This window comes from Nannobrachium achirus (genome assembly GCF_963921795.1).
Source record: "Nannobrachium achirus genome assembly, chromosome: 8".
Classification (NCBI taxonomy): Eukaryota; Metazoa; Chordata; class Actinopteri; order Myctophiformes; family Myctophidae; genus Nannobrachium; species Nannobrachium achirus.
In genome coordinates this window covers 43,221,571-43,239,119 of record NC_137817.1, presented here as the reverse complement: position 1 = coordinate 43,239,119, position 17,549 = coordinate 43,221,571, and the positions used below count along the sequence as shown (strand labels likewise).

Here is a 17,549-nt window from a genome sequence, read left to right as displayed (position 1 = left end):
ACCCAACAAACACTAGTTTAATCACATTGGCATACAGTAATAACCATTAGGTTTTAAAAACAAAATCAACGCATGCTTATGTTATTTCACATACCAGCCAGTCTGGGGTCGCTTTAGTTGGCAGACAACTTGTATAGTGCTCCCAGGAATACCATCCCATGGCTTATTTTCTGCTTGCTTGCTTGCCTGCCTGCTTTTTCACCTTGTTGTTTAGGCTATCACCTATCATGGATTCATGTCTAATCCGTTTGTACACAATCATCTGTCACACGTTTTTTTTAAAGACATTACACAATGTTCTGAGCCGAGTAGGCTACTGTTATCACTCTCACAGGCAACTTGTGGACTGAACCTACAGCCCATGGGATTGGTGTATGGGGCAGAAACTGTCTTAGCAACACTGTGTTAATGAGCCAATGAGCTGCCTACAAACAGCGCAGCGCCTCACACAGCAATGGGATGCAGCACTTGTTTCAGAGGAGAGCAGAGTGGAAGCTCACTGACAGGCAGAATCACTGTCATTTCTCAATTAAATCATTCCGTCATTCATATTTATCACCCAACCATCTTTTATTTTCCAAACACGCGGTGCTTACCTCGTTACCTGTCATATGTGCTTACTAGCCTTACATTAAGTCGCCACTGCAGGTCCGCCTTAATGTAAGGCTAGTGCTTACTGTGGTTGCCTTTCTTTCTTTCAAAACATATTATGCAACTTCTGTGACTGATTTTGTCCAAAACTCTACCAAATTGATAGGCCTACGTCATATATCTGCGGCCATGATGTGATGAAGATGTTGGCCTATCTGTCAGATTTCTTAAATTCTATTCCGTTTGACTACATCTGGCCTTTTCTTTTTGCAGGAGTGTTAAACAAAATGCCTCAAATCATGAAGGCAGTGTCTGATTGCTGTGAAACTTTGTACAGACTCCCCTACTGACTACTGTATATAGGTCAATGTTCATTATTACACAACTCCCATAAATAAGCCACGCCCATTCTCACCTGACAAGTGGCTAATTGCTGGCCCACAATAATTACCTGTCCTGGCACATCCAGAACTCATGTGCGATTCCAAATTGTGCAAGGGACCTGTGCTCCGAAGATGCAAAAATGTCTAGTTAGATTTTATTAAAAGGCTACTTTTCATTGGTTAAATATAAATATATAAAAAATTAACCACTTTCAACCTGATGTCCTTAATTTGGGCAAATCATGTGAACATTTTCCAAAAGTTGTAATTCTATTTTCCAAAATAGCAGCTCTACAAGCTCACAATGTCACAATCAACATGCACGTTGAGCCTGTAGATCAACTATATTCGCATGTTTTGTTACACTGCCGTATGACCTATAACATTGTGCATTCACTTATGAAAGAAAAACATAAAAAGGTGAATTATGGAGATGCAAGATTTATGCCCGACACTACAGCAATGACAGGCATGTTCCTTGCTCTCTTTTTTATTCCTTATACTAAGGATGAAACAGCGGTCCCTCCAAACCATATTCTCTTTCGACAAGCGGGGTTTGGTACAGTCCAGTGGACTGCAAACCAACAGGCCAGATATGGGTTGACACCATGGAAAAGTTCCATTGACTCTTATATCAACTTGTCTGCACATTCCTGAGGCGAGGCTGAGCCAAAGGAAAGGAAGGACGAGGATGCATTTCATCACTTGCCTTTGTCCTCCGCAAGAACGCGTTCTTTGACCAACAGCTAAATTGATCACATACACCTGACTTTTGCAAACTATTTTTTTTATTATGCAGCAGCCACTATAGCTAGGAGTATCTCTCTTTATCTGAGTTATTCTGAAGACAGTGTCACTTGAAATAGTTTAACCACTCTCTTTTCATTTCACAATATGTAAAAACATCATATCATGACTCAATAAAGCAAAGCATTAAGAGCAAGGGATTTTATGCAGTTACATTGGGACACTTGCTCAGTATAATGATGATAATTTAGCAGAATGGATAAGAGTGTGTGTCTGTGTGAGGAGAACATTGCTCCAGTAACAGCAAAATAATGTCTTTGCCAGCCCAGTGGCCTTGTGGTTAAGAGTGTCCGCCCTGAGACTGGGGGGTCAGTCAGGGTTCAATCAAAGACCAAAGACTGGGACCCAGCGCCTCCTTGCTTGGCTCTCAGCATTGAGGGTTAGATTTTGGGGGTAAGTCCCTGTGACATAGTGTCATGTCCAGGGGGTGTATGTGTACATCAAGCTGCCTCATGCTACAGAAACAGGAAATAGACTCCTGCCCTATGGCAGGCCTGGATTTCCCAGGAGTCTCCTGGACTTTGACCCCATCTCCTGGGAATCTCCTGGATTGGCAAATCTCCTGGATTTCTCCTGGATTTGGGATCAAACTCCCAAAATTAACCAGAACACAGGAAATTACATCTACTATATTACATTTTTTTCTGGGGGAGGACCCCCAGACCCCCCGCTTTGGGGGTGGGGGCAATGCACGCAACAGATATTCACTTAAGTAATGACTTAAAGATGAGAAGTCACTATTAGAGATGTCTTACTTTGCTTCAGACATCAAATCTGTACACGTACATTTGGCATTTTAAGGCTGAAATTGTACCCATGCTGGTAAAACAAGCCTGATAAATGTATCGAACATGCACAAACCCCCAGACCCCGTTTGGGGAGTTCCACGCACCCCCAAAAAAACAGTCCAATGTTGACAGGCCTGCCTATGGGCCTCATGGCTCGACAAAGCATACTTTTACTTAATTAAACGCTACTTTACATTCATTGTCAACTATTCTCTGATTGCCATCACCTCTCAGTGACCTGATTCTTTTTAACATGTAAATTCTGCAAGACAAAACAAGACCTCTTGCTTTCAAATGGAATGCCTGAAATACTGGAACATCACCGTTTATGGAACATCAGCAGAAACATATTGATCATGTTAATACTGTTTGAATGGACTTTCCTGTCAACAAAAGCATCATAAATATGTATTAGCAACAACAAACATGCACACACAAACCAGTAGAGCATTAAGAAACCTTTTATTTGAACCAAGAATATACAAGAAACCAATGTAGTACTGTATGCAATAAAACCACAACCCTGTTGTGCTGACTTGGTTTTCTCAGAACTTCTGTGATGTGATGGTGTGCTTAATTGACAATTAACAACATAATTTCTATCATAAAATAGTATTTGCATTTTGGACACATCACAACAGAAAGAGTGGGTAGAATACAACTGCAGTGAATAAACAGCTTTACCAAAGTACATTTACAATATGGCAGGTTTGTATGAAGGCTGAGGAAATGACAGACAGGACTTAAGTCACTCGAATAAACAAACTCAAATTGCAAGACAGAATTCACTTTTACAGAATGGATGTTTTGTATAAGCAGAAATTCACATAAACACTGACAGAATGCAATATTGCACAATGTACTCGCCATCCGATGATTTCATTCAACGATTTCATTCAGCCCACATTAATACTTGGTTCTAGATATCCCACCGAATTGTAAACTTGAGCCACACTTCAGAACCAATAAAGATATGAAATTAAGGGAGAAGCTGAGGATAGTCAATTTAGGACTGAAGGCCACTTTTAATTAGCTTTTAAGCTGTGCCTACATCCTGGAATAGCATCTTGGAGGGGGAGGTGTATTTCAGGGGTGAACATACAGCAGTTGCATAGATAGGAAAGGAAATGGAAGGTCAGAGGTGTGGGGCTTGTGCATTTCGTGCACAAATTAAATTCGGGAGAATTTCAATGCTGTCGTGGGCTCACTGGTTAGACCACGTGACCAGACAAACCTCGGTGACTTTGGAAATAAGGCACAGTAGCCTAAAAGAATGAACCCACATGGCTGCAAATAAGAGGAATTTTGACAGTTTCCCCATTAGCAGGGTTGTTGGTTTATTTGGGGCGGGGATGGGGAGCAGATTGAAGTGCCTATTTTATAGACAGGTTATTTTATTTTACAATTGTCTCTCTAAAGAAACCAAGGTCAGAATCTAATGCTTTACGTGCTAAAGGTCTGCACTCTTGTTCATCTCATCAAATCAGCAACACGATCACATGCAAGTACAATTACACTGGCAATTGCTACTCTAGTTAAAAAGGTTCAGTTTCAATTAAAAAACAAACCCCACATCATATACAGTATTAGGCGGCATTTGAAATGCTGGACCCTCATAAAGTCATGGAGGTTTTTATTAAAAGCACACCATGATATCTTCTGACTATTTCCCCACCCCCACCCCCTATTATTAGAGGAGGGGAGGAGTGGATTAGTACAGTTTGGAATTCCTTCAGGAGAGAATTACAGTAATGCATACAGAACAGAGCTCTTGCGCTCTAGTCTACCCCCTGCTCCATACCTTGGCTTCAGGATACATGAACCCCCTCAGCTCTCGCCACATTATATATAGTTTGGTCAACATGAATGTTTTGGAATTAAAGGTCAAGTCCCTGCCTGCCTGGCAGGACTAATGAAGTGTTGGGCCTCAAAACGTCAGCTCACTTTCCATGAGCTAAACATTACACAGAATAACTGTCAAAGGCTGCTTTCATCTTTTTTGACACACAATACAATGCAAAAATGTTGACGTCAAGCTCCCCGTTTTTATATAACTTAATCAAACCTAGTGTTTTTACAGTCTAATCCTGAAACCCATCCAATTCAAACACATCAGCAAATTGCATCCAGGCCACAGCCACCAAATGTTCAATTGCAACGAAATGTGATTGTCATTTTTGCACAGACAGCTAGGTCCTCCTGGTCATTATCAAGGTCTTTAGAAAACGAGGTTGAGACAATGACAAGGAACCAGTAACGTTTCCTTACCAACGACGTGGTCCCGTGTGGACCAGGGGTCTGCATAGACCTATAGGAGGAGTGTGGTATTACTTTACAACGCTGGTCCCAGTAGGTGCACCAGTGTTTTGTATTGACTCCACCCTCCATAGCACTAGTCTGTTAAAGTCAAGATGAGCTTCTTAAATATCTGTTACTTGCTGTGGAAAATACAGCATATTAAGTTGTACAATAATTAATTGACCGGCTATCTCATGACGAAATTCCAGCCAAAGTTGAATTTTACTTATCATTAAATTATCTCTTGTTTATCATGCAAACTTCTGCAATCGATCCCAAACTCAGTAATTTCAGTGAAACATTCACAATCACATCATTAGTCATTACATGCATTTATTTGAGGAACAAATTTTGCCATACATATATTTTGTGATTACCAGCACATTTTGATTAAGTTAACAAATAACTAAAAATTACTAAAAAAAGAAAAAAGAAAAAGAAAAGAAAAAAAGAAAGCATTACAAACAGTGGGGGCAGCACAGCAATGTGGATTTGAACTCCAGAACAATCAGATGAGAATGAGGGACACCAAACAGGAGGATTCAAATGATGGGATGGGGTGAAGTGTCGCCGTCCCCCCCCTCCCCCCAGTACAATGCAAGAGTGAAATAGCCGCCGTTCATAATCATTTGTTTTCAACGTCTTGCTATAGGGAAAAAATAATAATAAAAAATGTTTGGTTTCAATGGAGTCCACAGTATCTGCCATACAGTAGGTTTAGACTGTGGGGCAGTCTCAGAATGCTTTGCAGCCAGGGCTTGTTGTACTTTATGTATGGTGTCAAAGTGTTTTGTTTCTATTAGGAGGAGCTCCTTTATTTAACACTCCATTGGCCATATTTCATGTGGAACAATAAAACCCCAGCACCCCCTTGTGGTCATAGCTCAACATAGCAGAATAGTGTTTTAGCAATGAATGTGGGTTTCAACACGAGTCATCGAGTACGCTGCCCCTCAGTTCACCAAGTTTGTATTCATATAGCTGAACCCACCATGCCCTCCCCCACTATTGCCATAACCCTCAAACTTGTATTCATCCCTCCACCCAACATTGTTTTTTTTTTATCCCAAATACCCCCGCTCCAGCCCAAAAACAAAAGATAAAAAAGAAAGAAAACTAAATATTTGCTCTAATATGAATCAGAAATATACACCAAAAAAGGGTAAGTCTTTAAAAGCAAAACCCCAATGGAAAAGAAAAGATAAAAAGGGGGATGAAGGGAGAAAAAATTATCACACAGAAAGGCTCATATAGCTATAAAATAAATACAAAAAAAACCAACTGATTTCTCAAAGCAGCAAAAACAGAGATGAGATTCTACTTAAGTGTTGAACTGAAGGCAACATGAATGTTGAACAGGGGAGGGGGGGGGGCAGAGGGGAACATACACAGATTCAATTTTTATACTCTTAATGAGTTTTAAACAAACAGTGACTGTCTGGACAAGGATCAACGGTAAATGCAAGCCCACACAAAAGAGTCCGGATGTGAAGAGGAAAAGTAATGAGACGTTCTCTGTAACAAGCAACACAACTTACACAAAGGCAGATCTCCTGTACCAACATTCACAGAAGGTATTTCTTTCTTTCCTTTTCTTTCTAAAGGCTTCAGTTTGGAGAGTTAATGAACAACATTGTTTTTCGCAAAGTAAACCCACCAGAGGCGTTTTTGTTACAGAGGACAGAGCAGTTTGGCAGGCGAGCAGAAAAGAAAAAGATTCCGGTTTCTCCGCATCAGATCCATGGAGACTGACTGGAAGGGATGCCGATTCCTGAGGGGCCGAAGTGAACAGAGGAGGGGGAGAAACGCTAAAAGAGGGAGGTCACTTTGGCAGAGGTCCCTTACAGTTTGTGATGCGCAGACCAACAAGTTAACACACACACGCACGCGCACACACACACACACAGACAGACAGACAGACAAACACGCTCATGCATGCACACACACACACACATCTACACCACTGCCGTCCTTGGGTATAAAAGCCTTTGTGTGGGACCTATACGTTACCGCTCCAAGAAGTCTTCTGCACATTCAAAAACCAACGGGTCCTCTCAGCAGCAGGGTTCATGACTCTATACCGGGGCCTCTTCACTTAGGTTCATGATGCACTTGTTACCGGGGCGACAGTACGTGTCTGTGTCTGTGACATAACAAAGAAAGCTTGGTTCCAACTCAATCCCCCCCCGCCCGCCCTCCCGCACTACAGTGTAAATCTTAATGGAACCTACAGAAACACTCATATTGTAGAATAAGCCAGGGCATGAGCAAGGTCTGTCTTTGGTTAGTGTTATGCTGTACTACTACCCCAATCCCCATCTATTCACATCTCTCTGTTATCTTTTACATTGCTGGCTCCCTGCTACCTGCTGAAGTGTTTCCAGACTGACAGGATGTAGTGATAACCGTGTGATTTCTCATCCTCTTTTCTTCTAACATATTCTTTCTTCTGTATGTTTCGTTTCAGTAGTGGATGTAGTAGTGTGAGTGCAGGGAATTCCTAATGGCATGAGCCCGACAACCACAGTTTGTTTTCGTGTCATCTTTAATAGTTATATTTTCTCTCTCTCTCTCTCTCTTTTCTGATATATTTTAATAGTACTTATCGACAATGACACCGGGTCTTCAGATCTTCACAAAGAGGAAGTGTTTTTGATCATGGGAACAACAACAAAAAGAAAGAAACATGGTGGGGCGACCGGTTGTACTGTAGAGCCAGACAAACCATCTGACAGCTCTCTTTGTCCTGAACTCCACTTCCTGTTGAAGTGGAAAAGAGGATGTCAATTAGCAATTAATACAGTCAACATGTTTTTCCCCCTAAAGCAGGGCTCCCACACTAAAGTCAAAGTGAAATTCCCTGACCTTTCATGATCCATGTCCAACAAATTCATTGTTGACTTTATAATGCCTGTAAATGAGATACCATGGTAATGGGAGCTAGGCTTGGGTGGTATACCCATTTTCATACCTCCATACCTTCCTGGAATTATATAATATGATGGTATTTGTGTAAAAAAAAAAAAGAAAAGAAAGAAAGAAAAAAAGAAAAGAAAAGAAAAGAAAGAAAAAAAGAAAGAAAGAAAAATAATAATAAGGCAAAAGCTAAGCTGCTGGTTATATAATATGCCATTGTAGCATGAATGACAAATCTATGTCTAGACTAAAATGTGTCTAAATGCATTTGGCCTACTTCTTACTGGTTTAACCTTTTAAACCCTATATTAGTTGACCGTGTGTGTGTGTGTGTGTGTGTAGAAGGGGATTACCTCCTAACTTCATGGTGCTTCATGGTGCATCTCTCCCCGTCTCCAAACTGGCATCTAGCAGCAGCTCCTCCAGATCCTGTCCACAGCTCAGCTCCGCAGTCAAACTCACTACACACACACACACACACACACACACACACACACACACACACACACACACACACACACACACACACACACACACAGAACAGACATCAAAGTGGGGTTTGCCATTTTCAAGAAAAATGGCAGGTGCATTTACCGCAGTAACATATGCACGTACTGTGCATTGTGCACTAGATACGTATTTATGCTGGAGGCCTGACTCACCATGCTCCATCACACAGCTGCCAGGCTTAGGGCCTTCAGAGTCCAGGAGATGAAGCGAGAACTCTGGCTTCAGTCCGTTGGGCAGGGCTGAACTTCCACCTCCTCCTCTGACCTCCTCGTCCCCTGTGCCGAGGCACTCGTCACCGTCTGCGGAGCCCTCGTCAGGCGATTCTGTGTCCGCGTGGGGACTTGGTGAGGCTTCCTCCGGCCGACTTGGACTTGGATTCGGGGACTCTCCTTCGGCCACAGGAAGTGCCCTCTGGCCTACGTAGACAGAGGAGGCTGCCTGTGATGCATCACTTTGTTGCCGTTCTCGCAGCTCTGCTTGTCGCTGTACTGCATCACGTGGTTGCAGTTCTGCTTGTCGCTCTATTGCTTCACACGGTTGCAGTTCTGCTTCTCGCTCTACCGTGCCACATAGTTGCATTTCTGCATGCCTCTCTACTGCGTCACATGGTTGCAGTTCCGCTTGTTGCTCTATCGTGGTCAACTTTGGCATCTGGTATGCTTCTTGGCTTTGCTCACTGTCTAGTTTCTCTGTTACGTTCTCTGTGGAGCTCGGTAGCACCGATGCCGTTTCTGGCGCCCCCTGTAGCGTTTGTTGCACAGGTGCCTCTGACGGTTCCTGTGTTGGGATTTTTGATGCGAAGGTATGCTGCGTAGACTGCTGTGTTATGTCTGTTTGAGACACGGGGGCACCAGCCTGACACAGATATCCCTCCCCCGACTGCTTGCCCGTTTCTGTGCTATCGGGGCACGGCATTGCTTGTATTTCCTCTGTCAGAAGACCTCCGTTCTCCTCTGCTTCGCTGTCAGACTGTGGTTTCACAGCTGGAGCTTCTGAAGGAATGTCCTCGGTGTCCTCTGTGACTCGGGGCTGCGTCTGTAGAGGATCTGTGAGTGCTGCATCCTCTGCTGGTAAGGAATGGGAAGGCTGGGTTGGTGCAAGTGCTTGTGGATTCTGCTCGGCCTGCTCCGTTTCTAAAACGCTAGCCAGTATGGCGTCTCTGGACTGGCTTTGTTCAGTACCCTGTGCCTGGGCCAGTGTGACATCAAGTGCAGACTCTGTATGGAGGGAAGGCGCGCATGACGACTGTGAGGGTGCCACGGGGCTCCACTGTGTCGAGTCACAGTCTTTGGGGTCACAGTCTTTCGACAGCACGGGTGATGTTGACCTCTCTCCCTCCTCTGCCAGTTGCGTTTGCGTGGCCGCCTGAGCTGGAGACTGCTCCGCCAGGCTGTGGGTTGTGACTTGGACAGGCTGTGATGGGGACGCCACCGCAAGCTTGTTTGTTGGGGTGTTCTTAGTCGCCGTCTCCTGACCGGACACGGCAGCAGAGCTCATCTGGAGCTGGAGCTGCAACTGCTGCTGGTCGGGGGGACTCTCCACCCGAGTCACCATGAAGATCTTGTGGCCCCTCCCTGGGCTGGACACAGATATACACCTTCCAGGGGAGGGAGGCGTGCCAGGCAGAACGGGCGTCTCCGTCACAGTGATCCCTGAAATGACACTTTGACCCACGGCGGGGGCAGGGGAGGGGGGCGCGATGGGGGTCGACGGTGAGGCACTGAGGGGCGGGGCGGCGACCTCCGGCTGGGCTGGGGGGCCGTTCTGTTTCGGGGAGGGAGAGGAGTCGGACGAGGCCGGGGCCTTGGAGAGCGCCGCCTCTTCTTCGTTCTCGTCCTCGGTGTCCGAGTCCGACTCCAGGATCAGCGGCGGAGCCGCCGTCTCAGAACCCACGCCCGTCTGGCTGCTGGTCTGTCCTTCATCGGCGCTGCTCGCTCCTTCCTCGCCGTCTTTTCTCGTCCCCTCCACCTGCTCTTCTGACACGGCTACTTCCTCCTCCCTCGTGCCGTCCTCCGTGGCGATCTCGGCCATGGAGGCCGACTGCCTCATCTTCTCGTCCGTCTCCTCCTTCTCCTTGGCCAGGATGAAGTTCCTCTTGCAGCCGTTCTGGATCTCTGCCAGCAGGGCGCGCTGCGTCTCAAGGAAGCTTTTCACCTGAGGGGGGGAGACAGAGAGGTCAAAACCTGTGATCCAATCAAAGTCCTGAAGAGGACATGCATCATACCTTCAGGCCATGTCCACAATATTGTTTATCTCTGACATCTACACATAAAATGTTTTAACACAGTGACCGCAGTGGTTCCCAAACTTTGTAGCTCGAGACTCAAAAGAGAACTTTTATGTTTCCCGGTGAACCATACTAGTGAAATTAGATCTACAAGCTCATAGTGCGACGCGTGTGAGCTTGTTCTAATTTTCACTACTTTCACTTTTTTTCACTACTGCCAAACCCTAACGCTTTTCTAAATCATGGAATTTCTTAGATTTTCTTTCATTTGTTTATGAAATTCTATTGAAAAATGTTTGAAATTGCATATTATCATTTGTGAAGTACGGGAGGGAATCTTTTTTTTTTAAACATTTCGAAACAGTAATACCGGTAATTAAAAAACAAAATGTGGGAAACACACAAAAAGGTATATTTCACTGTACTAGCGACCCATAAAAATGCATCCGTGGGGAAACGGTGCCCCCTCGTCCCCTCTCCTCGCTCTCCTTACAGTCTCTTTCTTGGGCTCGCGGTCCAGGTCAAGGCGAAGCAGAGAGGTGTTGACCTTTAGGGCCAGGGACAGAGCCATCAGGCCGCCCGTCTTGATCTCGTTCTCTCGAAGGTCAAGGCGCAGCAGCCTGGGGCTCTCTGCGATGAATTCAGCCACGGCCACAGCGCCTAGAGCACAGACGGATGATAGCGTGACACATAAGGATGATTCAGAATCAGTTACAGCTAATCTGCAAGTACACAATACATACAGGACAGGTGGGCACTAGGGACATCTGGGCACCTCAATGTACAATTGGCTATTTTTTACATGGTGAACATGCACGGTACATCATTATCATTATAAATGTATCCTTCAACTTCTAGTTTATGCCCTAAAATGACTTGATATACACTATACAAGTGTTTAAGCATGTTCTAATCATGTATACTTTACTTTATTTATTTTTAATTATTTTTTACATTTTGGGGAAAATAGCCAATTCAGCACCGAGCAGCACTCACTCAGCACTCTTCCTTGGTGACCACCTATCCTGTTACCATCACAGCTCTTGTAGAACTGCTATTTTCGGTGTGCACATCCAAATATGAACCAGGCATTACTAGTTGGAAGAAAAGACAAATAAAATAGTTGTTCCCACCTTCGCAAGACAGTTTAGTGGAGGCTAGGCCCAGCCTGAGTACGGAGCGGTTACCAATAAGTCCATCCTTCAGCTTGTGGACCCCTTCGTTCCCTATAGAGTTATGGCCCAGGTTCAGGGTCTCCAGGCTCTGGGTGCATGGCTGCAGGGAAGGACCAACACATTGGCAGAAATTAAAACAAACTGTAACAACCGTGTACAGAGAGGCAAAGTGTTATACATGAAAATGTCAATAATTCAAATTCAAATAGGAAAGTCTAAATGCTGATAAATGCATAATATGTATTTTATTTGAATGGACGAGGGAAACGCAGCTATCTGGCAGATGGCAAAAAAAAGACAAGCTGAAGTAATGGACTCCCTACATTAAAATATAATGACAATGAGCATTGAATATGACATATAGCCAGCTTAATGCACTGGTGCATCCTGTGGTCATCTCTGAGGTTACGAAACAGGCAGCCATGCCAGTCATGGGATATGTCATATCAGTGAGGAGGAATGTTCGCAAGCTGTGTGTGTGTGTGAGAGAGAGAGAGAGAGAGAGAGAGAGAGAGAGAGAGAGAGAGAGAGAGAGAGAGAGAGAGAGAGAGAGAGAGAGAGAGAGAGAGAGAGAGAGAGAGAGAGTGTGTGTGTGTGTGTGTGTGTGTGTGTGTGTTCTGCGCTACTGCCCTAAGCTCCAGTAATGGGAACACCAACGGACTTCTTAGAACACCCACTTTTGATTTGAAAGGATCCCGAGTTAGATTTTTTTAATCTTTAGGACTCGAATCTATATAGTAAAACCCTCAGTGTTAATTTGAGAGTCCAATAGGGTCCATTTCAGTGGTGTAAAGTAACTCGCACATCTCAAATTCAAACATTGTACTTTTACTCCACATTACTCGTTTATTTGAAAACTTTAGTTACTTGTTACTTTGTGGATTTTGATTATTATTACAAAAAATACCACCATTAACCACAGCCCTAAATACATTTTTGCCATTTGAAAATAGACGATCTACAAGTAGATCTGTTATTTTCAAATATTTTTATACATTTGAAAACTTTGCATAATGAGTACTTTCTTCTTTTGTACTTTTTTGATAGCACGTAGGTTTTGATAGCAATACTTTTGTACTTTTACGCAAGTATATTTTGAATTCCAGTCTTTTACTTGTAACAGAGTATTTCTACAGTACATTGCAGTGTTGATACTTACTTTTACTTAAGTAAAACATTATTTTGAGTACTTTTTCCACCACTGGTCCATTTGGTTCAATTTGTATACTAAGTGTTACAGACCATTTGGAACCCTGGTGATCCCCTGGTGTTGAGAATGGGTGCCTTAGAAGACGCCTTAAAGGAGTAGTTCACCCCCAAAATGACTTTTTTTCTATTGATTACTCATGCCATGGAGAGTAGAGTTCAATAATATTTTTGGGTTTTTGTCACATTCCTAAGACAAAAATTAGTAAATAGTAAATTTACCCCCATTGATTCTGGATGGTGACCCGTTTCGAAACGGGTCACCATCCGGAACGAATGGGGGTAAATTTATTGTTATAACATTTTTGTCTTAGGAATGCGACAAAAACGAAAAAATATTATTGAACTCTACTCTCCATGGCATGATTAATCAATAGAAAAAAAGTCATTTTGGGGGTGAACTACTCCTTTAAACGACTCAGCATAATCATTTCCAGATCCATGCTTTTGAAAAATCAAAGCAATATCTAATTTGTTACAGTTACCTGCTGCTGTAAAGTAATTGAATGCTGTGCCTTCCATTTTCCACATGGGAGGTGAGGGGTTTAGAATATTCTATTGTTAAAGCTCACAGATCAGAGGATTTAGGGAATGTGAGGGGGGCAAACCACTGTTCTGCTGGACAACTTGGGAGGTTGGATGCTCATATGATGGTTTTGAAAGAGAACACAAACTTTTTCTTTATTCATAGATTCCAACTCTTTTGCTGGGAAGTTCAGGGGTGCAAATATATTTAATTTATGTAATGTTCAATTTACTTTTTTTCTTTCTTTTTTTTCTGTTTCATTTTCTTCTGACTTGCACTAACTTTAAAGGGTTATTTCACTTTAAAGCACTTCTGGGGTCATGTCTCGAGTGGCAAATAAATGGTAAATGGTGCATTTATATAGTGCCTTTATCCAAGGCACTTTACAATGCTTGTGCATTACATTCACACACATTCACACACATTCATACACCGATGGCGGAGGAAACCATGTCAGGTACCAACCTAATCACCGGGAGCAATTAGGAGTTCAGCATCTTGCTCAAGGACGCTTCGACAGTAACTCTGGGAGAACCCGGGATCGAACTAGTTCCCAAGTGGCCCGCTCTACCTCCGGAGCCACTGCCACCCCAGACAGTTTTTACTTTAACCCATTAAGACCGGGAATGCATCTGTGCCACATACTGTACTGATACTGTAACCACTTCAGCCATTCTTTTCTATACTTTGGCTATTCAAAAATAGCAGATGTACAAACTCATAGCGCGGCACCGAGTGCTACGCTATGAGCTTGTTGATCTGCTATTTTTGAAAAAACGTGAACATTTGTGCAAATCTTTGAATATATATTATTTTTAAGCAAACATTTTTAACTCAAATCTTTGCTTCTGGGGGGTCCCTGGAACAAAATATTTTGAGATGGGGGTCCGTGGTCAAATACATATAATTCTAGGGGTCCTTGAAAAATCTGAACACCACAGATCAGAACATTTTGATTTAGGAGACATTATTTAGGTATTTTAGGTTAAGTTGCCTGATTCAATATTAGACATTCATCTGATCAGACACACAGCCCTCCTACAGTTCAGTATATAAGCCCATTCAACTCAAATGCCATGTTAACAATGTTTGACCATATCAGTCACCAGATCCAGGGATGTGCGCTTTCAATGAGTCTGTGTTTTAGAGTGAAATAAAGTGGAAATACCCCTTTAAGTGTCTATATTAGGTTGTAGTGTTCTTGTTTCTACTCTGCACGTGCGCAATGTTCATTGTGTGTCCTTCAAGGTAAAAAAAATCAAAAATTGTGTAACTTAAAATAGCCCTTCTTTTACTGTTTCTTAGATTACTATTTCTATGCATTTGATGTATTGATGTGTTACCTCGTTCATTGTAAGTCGCTCTGGATTAAGAGCGTCTGCTAAATGCCTAAATTGTATTGAGGAGAGAAAAAAGAACCCTGCTTAAAAGGAGAAGATAACAAGATAAAATGGAACTGTATAATTAGCTGCCAATTAATATTAAAATGTCCTGCAACAACATCCTTTGGGAGGTGTACAATTCACACGTGTGTTTGGTTATTGGTCTCATCTTAATCGTGCAGTACAATTTGCTTTAATATAGGGAAATTGAAATTCCGTCAAAAACTCTATCAAACCTTGTCTAATGATTATTTGCTCATAACTGCCTTTCTCACAGTGTGTCTCCAAAACATAAAATCATCTCCATTATGCCTCTCAGTTCTCATTCAGTTCATGTAGCTACAGTTACATATTTTTGCCACCAGGTGTCACTGTGAGGCGGACTAGTTCCATGAATGATAAGTACAGTATGCTTATTTTGTTTAAATCTATTGATAGAATAGAACTAGGTGGTAATAAAGATGAACTAATTGACTAATTAACTCAGCCAGAGCTGAGGTCTAGTGTCAGACTCTATTTACACGCACACGCACGCACGCACACACACACACACACACACACACACACACACACACACACACACACACACACACACACACACACACACACACACACACACACACACACACACACACACACACACACACACACACACACACACACACACACACACACACACACACACACACACACACACACACACACAGGGTCATCAGTGTACCAGTGCAGCAGCGAGGTAACCCATGCCGTTATGTGTGAGCTGGTTGTTCCATAGCACCAGGGTGACCAGGCCTTTCCTCTGTTCTTTCAGCCCTTCACACACGTAGGCTAGACCTGTGAAGAGACAACAGAGCAGAGAGTGAGAGAGACTAAGGTGACAGTGACAGAGGGGAGAAAAAAAGGTCAAGTGACAAGGTCTGGCGCCTAACAGAACATTGAACCCATTGAGACCTGAAAATGTCTTCTAAATCCTAATGGTTTTCTGACAAACCCATGTTTCTTTATCTGTGGTGCTCAAGGTTTTTAATGTCAAGGACCCCTGGAGTTATATGTATGGCCGCCGACCCCCATTTCAAAATACTATGTATCAGGGACCCCTCAGAAGCAAATATTTGAGTTACAAATGTTTGCTTTAAAAATATATATATATAATCAAAGATTTGCAAAAACAAATCATGATTTTTCAATAAGAGCAGATAATATATATAATCAAAGATTTGCAAAAACAAATCATGATTTTTCAATAAGAGCAGATCTACAAGCTTGGAGCATGGTACTCTGTGCTGCGCTGTGAGCTTGTATATCTGCTATTTTTTAATAGTTAAACCATACAATAACGGTTAAAGTAATACTGCGTAATAATGCGTTCCAGCAGGTCTTATGGGCACTTGGCTCTATTGGCCGAGACATATAGCTGGGAAAGGGAATCAGCCTGTATGTGTTGCTTTGGCAAGGGAAACATATTCTTTTTTTAAACCTTTAGTATGCATGTGGACAATCTATCTTTTCATCCGTTTTAATTGCAGGCTCAACTAATGCTATACTCACTCCATAAATACAACCACATGGTGTAGCATAAAGATGTCATGGAAAAGCCACATGGCCTGGCAGTGTTGCTTTTTACAGCACTCTGGGTCCAGCCTGTAATAGTCAATGTCCCGACCCTTGCTGGCTGACTGACTGACTGACTGCCTGCCTGACTGACTACACATTGTTGAGACATGCATGCGTTAACCCATTTAGACCTAGTCATTATTGACTGCTTTAACCAGTGAAAAATAGCAGATATACAAGCTCACAGCGCGGCACCGAGTGCCGCGCTGCGAGCTTGTAGATCTGCTATTTTTGAAAAAGTGGTGAAAATGTGTGCAAATCTTTGCATATATGTATTTTCAAAGCGAACGTTTGTAACTCAAATTTTGCTTCTGGGTGGTCCCTGGAACTAAATATTTTGAGATGGGGGTCCGTGGACAAATACATATCATTTTGGGGGTCCTTCACATGAAAAGGTTTGAGAACCACTGACATAGTAGTCTCTCAAGAACAGACAGAACTGAGCTCCAGTTAAGTGAAAAGGACCTTTTCTTTGACGATGGCTGGCCAGATTGCTGACAGAAACATAGGTTTTTCAAAAAAATCTTAGAAGGATTCAAAAGACACTTATAGAATCGGGTCAAAATTCTAATTTTCACGATTTTTCAAAAATAGCAGATCTACAAGCTCAGCGCGGCACTCGGTGCCGCGCTGTGAGCTTGTATATCTGCTATTTTTCAATAGTTAAAGCATAAAATAATGAAACACAAATTGTGTACCCGTTCTGAATGGGTTAAGATCGCTCCCTCGTGTTGTGTGCAAACAGCCAGCGATGTGCAGGTACCTCATCTCCGTGTTTGTGGCTTCAAATCTGACCTGAGTCAGCGCGGATATGTAATTGCAATTCCATTATCTCCAAACGTTCCCCTTTCTGTGCTCAAACCCTTTCAGTTCCAGGACGGTTATCAAACGCATTCGGGTTTCAGTCAACTGTCAAGCCGCACGGAAGGAAACGCTCCACACCGGAATAAAATATTTTGAGATGGGGGTCGGCGGTCAAATACATATAATTCTAGGGGTTCTTGACATTACAAAGTTTGAGCGCCACTGATTATAGAAACATACGTTTTTTCAGAAACTTTAGGAGGATTTAGAAGAATCTTTTAGGTATTTTTCAGGCCTAAATGGGTTAAAACCACTGTAGTTG

The 17,549-nt window shown here is 42.9% G+C and overlaps 1 protein-coding gene across 1 annotated transcript in view; it reads right to left on the bottom strand.

Annotated features, from left to right (window-relative positions):
- Nucleotides 1-3,014: 3,014 nt before the first annotated feature.
- Nucleotides 3,015-17,549, bottom strand: part of ppp1r37 (protein phosphatase 1, regulatory subunit 37) — a 60,993-nt gene continuing 46,458 nt past the window's right edge. The window contains exons 8-13 of the mRNA XM_080731430.1: nt 15,531-15,643; nt 11,654-11,795; nt 11,014-11,180; nt 8,446-10,447; nt 8,137-8,244; nt 3,015-7,627 (exon numbers count right to left, since the gene is read on the bottom strand). Coding sequence (XP_080587556.1) covers nt 8,156-8,244; nt 8,446-10,447; nt 11,014-11,180; nt 11,654-11,795; nt 15,531-15,643 — 2,513 coding nt within the window. The 3' untranslated portion in view covers nt 3,015-7,627; nt 8,137-8,155. The remainder of the gene's footprint in view (nt 7,628-8,136; nt 8,245-8,445; nt 10,448-11,013; nt 11,181-11,653; nt 11,796-15,530; nt 15,644-17,549) is intronic.